Source organism: Tyto alba, unplaced genomic scaffold, assembly GCF_018691265.1.
Source record: "Tyto alba isolate M040663 unplaced genomic scaffold, T.alba_DEE_v4.0 Super-Scaffold_2, whole genome shotgun sequence".
NCBI lineage: Eukaryota > Metazoa > Chordata > Aves > Strigiformes > Tytonidae > Tyto > Tyto alba.
In genome coordinates this window covers 57,107,812-57,117,788 of record NW_024881282.1, presented here as the reverse complement: position 1 = coordinate 57,117,788, position 9,977 = coordinate 57,107,812, and the positions used below count along the sequence as shown (strand labels likewise).

General features: G+C 44.7%; 1 protein-coding gene across 1 annotated transcript; it reads right to left on the bottom strand.

The window, feature by feature from the left end:
- Positions 1-3,587: 3,587 nt before the first annotated feature.
- ARRDC5 (arrestin domain containing 5) lies at positions 3,588-9,486 on the bottom strand. The gene is made up of 3 exons (XM_009970601.2): positions 9,234-9,486; positions 4,990-5,198; positions 3,588-4,307 (listed from the first exon to the last, which is right to left on the bottom strand). Exons 1-3 carry the CDS (start codon positions 9,484-9,486, stop codon positions 3,588-3,590), a joined length of 1,182 nt encoding a protein of 393 aa, XP_009968903.2.
- Positions 9,487-9,977: the final 491 nt, after the last annotated feature.

Sequence of the window (9,977 nt, the reverse complement as noted above, 5' to 3'; positions counted from 1 at the left end):
TATAAAAAAAATTGAATGTTTTCCAAAATCTTTGCAAGGTTAAAATTAAATTGTGAGCAGACAATATAGCCATTTTCCCTTTGTGTGTGCCGTCTCTTTCACTTCCCTTCCACACTTTCCATCACTTCTGACCCACACAAATCTCACCAGATCCATAGCAAAGCTACTCCTCAGAAATAAAATAAACCCAAAGGGGGCAGACATCAAACTCTTTCCTATGGGGTCCTGGAGAGAGACTTCAGGCACCATTCATTCAAGAACTTAAAAAAAAATATATATATATTCCAAGGTCTAGAGATTTCATTATTTATATAAAAGCAGATAGAGCAGATGTAGCAGAAGTCGACAGTAACCTGCTGCTCCATTTTTACAGCAAGTCCGCCTACAAGAGTAAATATAATTATTTGTTGAACCTATCAACTACGGGTAGGTTTAGTGTGTCATAATTAATAAAATCTCCATGGAAGTATGTGTTGTTGCACCTAAAAGAGTGGAGTTTTTTCTAGTCTTCAAGCTCAGGTGATACCTATATTATGTAAGAGAGCACAGTGGTGAGTCCTTTGTTAGCAACTAACTTATGCAGGGCCATCCAAAGGTACAAACTTGGGTCCATGTGAGCTATGGGGCTATTTTAGGTCACTGCACCTGAACAGTTAGTCCTGTTGCTCTGAAGGGTGTTACAAAGACACAGTGTAATACCGGTCTGACTAGACTTCTGAGCATGTAGTTCATTTGGGTGTATTTTAGTGCCTTGTAAAAAGCACATGAAGGAATAAACATGGATATCCCAAATGTCACTCCTGATGTTTTGGTGAATCCAACTTTACATCATAAAAATATCCACCATCTCTTTGGAGAAGTGAACAAGACTTTTCCTAGAGACCTCTCTGTTCCATCATCTGTGGTCTGCTGGAAAAATGTACTTTAGTCAAACTACCCACTCATCATATTGCTCTTGTTACTATTTATACCACAATAGCATGTAAGTGCCTTAGACAAATAAGACTAAAAATATTGGAAAGGAACTGATTGAAGGATTTGCAGTACAAGAGACATGAAAAGGTAGAAAGGAAAATAAAATGCTAAAACACAAAATCACTTGTCCAAGTTCCCAGAAGTCAGATATCCCACTGCTTGTCTATTCTATTAGGACTTTGGTCTTTCCAGTTTATTGCTGTTAAATGCTTTATTTTCTTCATGAGATTCACACACACATACGTGACATAAAACATTCCAGGAACAGGATTAGACATATTCTACCTTGGTATATATTCCATCTGGAGAAATTAAGTTTTTGAAATCAGAAGGCAGTTTTGCTAGCATCAGACACCCATGGTCTCCTGCCATGAAAATGCCTGCATTATGGGTGACCATAATGAGAAGTGAAAGACCTCACTTCTTCCTCAACTGCCTTTTGGAGTTTGCTGATGTCAGTCTGAGTTTAGACATTGTGAGTCTAGAAAACAGACTTCAACAGTGCTTCAAATCAAGGAAGGAACATGCAAAGAAATTAGAAAGCTGCTCTTTTATCCCCACAAATGTTGACATCCTATTGTTTCTTTGCAAATAATATTTTGCAAAAAGGAAGCAGTTAAAATCCTTCTCATACAAAATGCAAGGACTTCCAGTGTTTATGTGTTGGCAACTTCAAAATTTATATCGGGCTGTGTTTTTCCTCCAGCTGTATCAAGTATCACTGAGAAGCAGTGCTGAAAGTTCAAAAGACAAGCAGTGAAAAATATTCTTCTAACATGTTCCTGTCATATACACTGTGAATGCATTAATTTTTGCTTGAACAATGAAACAAGGAGACCTGTAAGACAACAATCTATTTGTAATGGGATTCTTCACGTAGTGTCCTGATATACAGTCTTGGCTGAGATGTGAAAGGGCTCTGCCAGTGTCAGTGTGATAAATACTATTTTTAGGGGCAAGATGAGGGGAACTGTTAGCCCGGTGAGAGCACGTGTGAGCAGCAGAACATGACAAGTGCTGTGCGGTGTCTCAGCCTGTGCACAGCCAGGCTGGGGTGTTTTGCAGATCAAGGTCAATCTGTGCACACACAGGGAATGGTGAAAGGCAGGCGGTGGGAGAAGCGCCGAGCTCCCTCGCTGTGTCATGCCACATGGCACTGGCCACGGACCTGGGCAGCTATGGAGATAGCTGTGGGCGTGCAAAACCCTGGTCTAGGGCTGCTTGGCAATTTGCTGATGAAAGCGTATGGGAAGTCACCACTAACAGACCTGCTGCTGCTATAAATTAGAGTTGGTCAGTGTAATCTCATTTCTAAGCAGTCTCAATGGGTGGGAGGAGAAAGGCAGGGCTCCCTGGTGATGGGGCCAGAAGGTGTAGCGGGGCTGCATCCTGCATCTTCTATCCCATTAGAAAAGTTTCTGTTTTCCTGTGCATTTCACCTGTGAGAACTCTGTCTCATGCCGATGTCAGCATCCCCCAGCATGGGGCCCTTGGTGCTTGCAGGAGCAAGATCCTGGCATGGTTCCTTTGCTCCCAGCCTGTCTGGTGATGGCTATTTTGGTTTGGGGACCGGGAAAGGCTTTTGGCTTTTGCCAAAAATGTCATGTCAGAAGGCAATGGTGCAAAAGCACAGCAGGTGGGCTGGAGGTGAGGGGCACGGAGCTGGATGAAGGTGTTTAGTGGCACCAAATTGAAGGGTGAATGGTGGTTTCTTGTTCCTGTCCTGCTGGGTACAGCAGGTATGGAAGTGCAGGTATGGAAGGTGGCGCAGGGGCACCCAATGGTCTTCAGCTTATCTTCTCCACTCCTCACTCTCTTTCTGTGGAACAAAATGTGGAGACATGGGCTTGTGGGATGGGAGGTGTTGCTTGAGTGCAAGTGTTACTTGGGGACACACCTGTGTGGGTAGGTGAGTCCCACCAGATGGTTGCCACAAGAACCCTGCTGTGGGATTGAGGTTGTGCCAAGGGGCGATGGAGGCCAGCTGCCCTGCCCATGCTCCCCAGAGAGCCTGGGCACATGGTGGGAGCCCGCAGGGAACATGGACAAGGCAGCTGTCCCTGGGTGGCACCCACTGGGGCAAACCACAGCAGCAGCCTGCTGCAGGGCAAAGCTGCTCAGCTCACATGGCTTAAATCGCATCAGGATCAGAGTGATTTATTCAATTAACAACACCTAACTGACCAGCAATCAGTGGACTACACATTCAGGTTTGATACCAGCAATAGAGCAGACAAACCACATTACTAGACACTTATCAAATATTAATAAACAACCTTCTAACCCCAAAACCTTCTGGTCATCCACACCGACACATACATATGCATGGTTGCAGCGTGGGCTACACACACATCATGTCCCCAGGACTGGCTGCTTCTCCAGCCTGCCCCAATCCCTCTGCACAGCAGGGTGATTGCTGGCTATGTCAGCCTCCCCCCAACACCACACATCCCACCCGCTCACGGAGGGTGTGTGCAGCTGTTTTCCCATAGACAGAAGCACAGCCATCCTCTGGGACTGCAAAGTGTCCCCTCTCTGCCTAGACCACTGCTGAGTCTTCTGCTCTTCCTTAACCATCTATCAGGCACCACATGAACAGAATTACAGGCTCCTCATATGTGCCTTCCTGACCTTGGGCTTTGTCTAGCTTTACCCCTCTTGTTTTGGGAATCACTGGTGCGTTGCTGCAAAAGCGGGCTCCTCCTGTGCAAGCATACAGCTAGCGTGTGCAGGTTTTGCAGAAAAATCTTTTTTTCCGTGGATCTGCTGGCAATTGCTTCTGGGTCGGTCTCAGAAATGTCTCTGTGAAGCTTCACCCCCTTTGAGATGTCACCTTCATTTTCATGCAGTGTCTCTGTAGAGAAATGCTCCGATGTGGCTGCTATAGTGATGGGCACCCTGACCACAATGGTGGATGTGGTACAAAGAAGGTCAGAGGTGCCTACCAGCTCATACCTGAATGCCATGATTTTATTTTCCATGAGAGAGCTGGTGACAGGCATGGGTTTCGGCAGAACCAGCGCACCAGTAACTCTCATGGCCTCAAAGGGAGCTGTGTCTGTCTGGAACTCCAACCTCGTCACTTCACTTTGGTCTTCCAAGGAGCGTTTTTCTCCCTTGGTGCTGAAGCCATGATAAAGGACAATGCAGTATACAGCAAAAATGACCTTTCTAATGTGCTTGCATGTCCTGTTGGAAATATCTGTCATGAAGACAATGGTTTCTCCAGGACAAAATACACCTTTCTCCAGGGAAATCCGAAGGATCACATAGCCATGTCTGAAGCAGCAGAAATAAACCACATCCTTCCTAGCTTCCACCACCAGTGAGGCCTGCATGAAGAGAGTGAGCAGAAAGGCAAAGCATGGTGAGTTCTTGTTGCTGAATATCGGGTGATTCCCAAACTCCTAACATGCCCAAAGTCGGCTGAGGCTGCTCAGCTCTTCCCCACAAGCCCCACCACTGGCCCAGAGGACAGTCTTCCTCACTGCACCAAAACATGACATGGCTGAATTATCACGATCCTTCTGAGCATCTGTGAAAAGAATTCATATCTGTGCATGTAAATATTGTCACAGCTATCCATACCCAAATTTAGAGGCAGGCCACAAAATTATTAGAATCATCATATTCTAGCTGTATTGATGACCTTTGACTGACTGTCCCAGTCTAGACAGAGTTTGGTAAAAAAGGCACCTCCTATTTGGTGATGCTTGCCCAAGGCTTAGGCTTCAAAGCAAGAGAATAAACTTCTTTTTCATTCATCCTGGATCTCAAAGTACTCCCTATATGTACATCTTGAAGTCTTACAATGCATTTTGTATGATAGAAAATAAACATCTTGGTGCAAGCCCTAGGACAAAGATGGCAGAAGATACTGAAGTGTCATTTAAATATTAAAAGGAGGAAGCTCAGAGCTAAAAGTTCGTGGACACTCAGTAGTAAGCAGATCCTGCTCTGCATCAGAACAGGGCAAGTCTGTGGTCTCCAACTCAGATAGCTTGTTCCCCTTACCTTGTCTTTCATGTGTCTTCTGTGGTCAGCATCAGTTCCTTGCAACAGTAAACATCTCTCCTCTTTAGCTAAGACGATTCGGCGGCTGCAGCAAGTCCCTTGGACAAAGTAGGAGATGTAGCCAATTTTACTGGTGAATGTGGAGGGAATTCTTGAAGGAAAGCTGAAGTGGAAATCAAAGGTGTGGACCCCAGAATCCAGCCAGCCATCTGAAAGCCAAACAACATGCTGCTATCAGAAGCCTTTTAAACATTTAGGATGTCTGTACCTTACAGTAACTTTGATGTTTCTCCCAGAATCCAAGGTGTCCTGACCATCTGGTATTGCCCCCAAAGTGCCATAAAGGCATGGTATGGGGTGGAGTGTGCATTGCATTTGCAGGTCAGCTGCTGGATGTATGGACCCTTGCCAGTCAGCAGACTTGAGAATTGCTCATCTGCCTCATTTTAACACAAGGTCAGCAAACCTGCAGCTCCTCACAGTGATTAGGATTTTCACCTAACAAAATGGAGTGCGACAGACTTTTGACTTTGCAAATAAGAACTAATAGGCTTTCAGGGAGTAAAGAGGTGTAATAACTCTCACCCCTCTTTTATCATTGTCTATAACACCTGTGAATATTATCTGAAACTTTTGTCTCAGCTGTGCAAAAGACCCCACTCACAATAAAATAGTGTTTGACACCTTCTCTGCACAACTGCAGGATGGGAAAGTTTTAATCTGTTCCTTCTAATGTCTTTGCATCTCTGCCACTTTCTCTTCATCAAATTCAGTTTTGTGTGGGTGAGGTACCACTGACTGTAATGAAAGACTGTTCCACCTATGCAAGGATAAGTTTGGCCCCTTCTGACCAGGTAAGACCAGCTCTTGACTCTTTTCTTCATCCAAGACCTATTTCTTTTAAACACATGTATCTGCTGGCAGCTTTATCATCCAGACGTAAGCTTTCCTTCCTCCTAGTAGCTTCTGCCAAAACTTTGAACAACAATATTAAGGGATGTGAGACTGATAGAATTTTTCTTGCTGACTGTAACCTTTTGCAGATTAATTCAACGATGCCTCGAGTTTTAATAATCTAAACTGGATATTCTTGCTGGCAGAAGAGGTTGGATATTGTTTCCTCACAGCATGGGAGATTTACCAGATGGCATAACAGCGTTTTCAATCAGAGTTGTAACTCTGAAGAAAAAAATAAAAATGCCTAAAACAATCTGAAAGGGAGGAAACTAAAATTCACCAACCTCTTAGATAACTGCAATATATGAAAAGTCATGTTCTCTATTCTGACAGTTTGTAGAAACCTGATATTCCCAGGGCCTTATCTCACACGGTGTTGTCTTTAAGTTATTTTGGCAATGTTCTTGTTGTGGTAGAAGGAAGGACTTTGAACTGTGAGCAGATCTGCAATTTAATCTTGAAAGAAATCAGTGTTCCCCTCCTGGAATGATCTGCAATTGGGCACTGGCGTGAGTGGTTGGTTTTGCAGCACCAGCACAGTGTGGGGATTTACTGAAAGACTTCAAATTTCTCAATCCCTGCTGCAGGTGTGGCCTGAGAGCCCGGCTTTGTGTGCAGGGCTGAAGTAGGTCCTTCAGTGCAAAAAGCCTTGCGATACTTATTTCATTCTATGTACAGTTTTAATCCCACTTTCTCTGTCTTGTTTTGCATCACTTCTAAAAATACTGCTTTGAGTTGTGCCCGCTTGCTAAGCTGCCCTTAACTTTCTGCACGGGTCCTCGGACTCAAAAGGACGGTGGCCTTAAATAATGTCCCTGAATTCTCCCTGGAATCAAAGGTGCACTCACTTTACCTGGCTCCCCATGGCTGCTGGATGTAAGCCCCATTGCACAGGAGCAGCTGCCCTCTATGTGGGCTCCAAAAACCTTTTTCCCCTGAAACCATGCAACAGAATTAATTCTACTGTGGAAAGGTTCCCAGGAGCTGCAGGTGTGGGAGGGTGTTCCCAGGAGTTATCTCCCCAGAGGCACCTGGGGACACCATGTGCTTGGTTTTCATCAGAACTTGGGAACTTCAGCCACACCAGAAAATTTCAGTCAATTCCAGATAGTTTACTGTGTTACCTAATACAAAAAGTGTTCCATCTTGTATTTCCCAGCAAGGGAGGTGATGGCTGCAGCTGTGGGGAAAGTGCAAAGAGGCTGCTGGTAAGAGTGACTTGAGGAGTGACCTTTCTATGAAGGACGCAAGGGATTTCCTGGGGTGTAACCAGTGGTGCACAGCAGTGTTTGAAGAGTTTCAAACTGCCCGTGATCTTGTGAAGTCCTGCCTCTGGTTTGCTCAGACTGGGGGGGTTTCTGCTGGTGATGAGGTTGGTTATCCCTGGTAGCACTGAAACTCACCTTTTTCTTTTCTGGATCTAATTATCCTACAGCTGTTACCAGTCATATTCAGTGACTGCCAGGATTCAGTTCCTCCAGCAGTCTTTATCTCACAGAGAGACAATACTGAGTTTCTTGTGCAGTGGCAGGGCTTACCAGGGTTAAAAAGAAATATGTCAGCAGGCACCTGTATCCATGTATATACACTTCTTACAGAGACATCAGATGTGACCCAAGTAGGGCATGTGGTAAGATCAAATACCAGGCAGTAACATGCTATCAAGAGCACATTAGCAGCGGAGTGTCAAAAGCTGACACAGGCAGCAATCTGTTCAAATATACACTCCTTGTATGACAACAGTAGTGGGGGGTAGAGAGTATTCGAGGTAAGAAAAGTCAGGTCTGTACCTTCTTTCATGTTTTAAAATGGTTTTCTTGGACTTACTTCTACTGAGATGTAATCAATGCTGGAAAAGGAGGAAAAAGACTGAGTTGCAGTAGTAAAAATCTGTTATTAAACTGTACTGCATTGGCAAGTCTTGATGGATGTGGGTGCTTAACTCTTTTGAAAACAGGAACATATGTGTAAGTGACAGAATACGGATTCAAGTGTGTCTTGAAGCAACATCAATTTGACCTTTAACCAAAAAGGTCCAGAACTGAGGTGCTTTATAGGTACTTGATCTTATAATGGCAAAAATAATTTTTCCAACACTCAGCCTTTCCCCATCTTTTCTGTCAGGGCTGTAACATCTGGTAGCCTACCGGAAGCATCAGCAGGCTGCAGTACATCAAGGCTAAGACTCTAATGAATGTGTAAGGGGAAAATGAACTTTGAGTGAGATAGACTCCTCAAGTCTGAGAGGAAATGAGACCTGACCACTGCAGGTTGTAACTCAGAAGCACAATTTCCACACATTGGCACAGTCTGACTTCAGTACTAAACTAATATAGGGCAGCAGCTGCCTGTGATCTGTAGACTAAATTTCCAGGGTTCCCAACAGATCCTATGAAAAAGGAGCTGAGAAAGGGGAGTGCACCTCCTCAGAGGCTTGTGTTTGCTCTAAGCATCCCCTGGAATACTTCACTGTCTTAGGTGATCATTACATCTCACTAACTTTACTCTTTTTAATAAATCTGTACATTTAAATAGTTAGCTCTGCATTTATGTGTGTTCATGTCAGGGTGTATAATATCTGAAGAGAAGGTGCAAAGAAGATAGAGCCAGGCTCTTTTCAGTGACAAGACAAGAGGCAAGGAGCAAAAATTGAAACACAGGAGGTTCCCTCTGAAAATCAGGGAACACTTTTTCATTGTGAAACAGGTTGCCCAGGGAGGTTGTGGAATCTCCTTCTTTTGAGAAATTGAAAAGCCACCTGGATACGGTCCCGGGCAACTGGCAACTGTCTCACATTTTTCTTTTCTCTCAGTAAAGATACAGCAGCAACTCTAGTAATGCCTTCACTACAGCTGCAAATATAACAAAGCCTGTATACTAGTTGGATGCTTGCTGACATGTAAGTCAACAAGAACACTCAAGGCAAGCATTTTAGATGACCAAAGAATGCTTCAGTGATGTGCTTGTGACTAAAGTTTCCTACTTGCTGCTAGACAGGTTGTGACAGAATTCTGTGCAACAAATATTCTCTTTACAGATACAGCCACCAACTCATGGGGGACTGCTCACACTCTCAAATATTGCATTCTGTACAACACTACTGATCATCACAAAGCCCCGTTGCCATATGATGTAGTGACAAGGAGTATGCCATGGGATAGAAACAGAGCATAAGGACATTGGCAGAAGAAAGACTTCCTCCCCACTGGAAAAGGTCTGACCCCACCTTCTCTAGCCCAACAATAAGATGCTGTTCAGTTAATCAGTGCCTCATTACAGTGTTTTACCCTCTATGTGGAAAGTCTTATCTTTGGAGATATAGACAGCCTGGTTGGTATAAGCTGTACTCTTGTTGTAGTCCAGTTCAGGATTATCCTCCTCAAGCCACCTCAGGAAGCCTCTTCCCACAAGCTCCACCTTCACAACAGGGTCCACCAGCATACTCCTGAGGTTCAGAACCAGTTGGCCATCTATGCTGGAGCCAGCCAAATACACTTCAATCTCAGGAAGCACCAAGTTAATTGCTCTCACTGTAGACATGAGGGAAGAGCAGAAGCTGGGTGCTGCTGGGGTCCAAAGGTTGGATTGAAATGTCATCTTCTGAAATCCCACCCCATGACTCCAGGCTGAGGTCACAGTATGAGAGATGGGCACAGGGTGCCCCATAGGGAGACAGCTCAACTCTCCAAGCTATGTCAGAGGGGATAGGAGACCTTTGTCTGATTATTAGCAGCACTTAACTAACTGGCAAGCATTCAGCTACACATTTAGAATCGGTATCAGCAACACAGCAGATAAACCACAATTCAAGACACTTAGCAAATGTTAACACCTAAAAATTTCTAAGCGCCCTTCCATGACTAATCCCCAAAACTTCTAAGCATGCACACACATGGGTAGGTGCATCCCCTCTCCTCTGGGGTGCTGGTTCCCCAACTCATGCGCCTCTCCTTGGGGAGACATGGGTGCTATGCGTGCACCCTATTCACTAATCCATCCACCGGTGAGAACACACCCCATGAGCTCCCCAC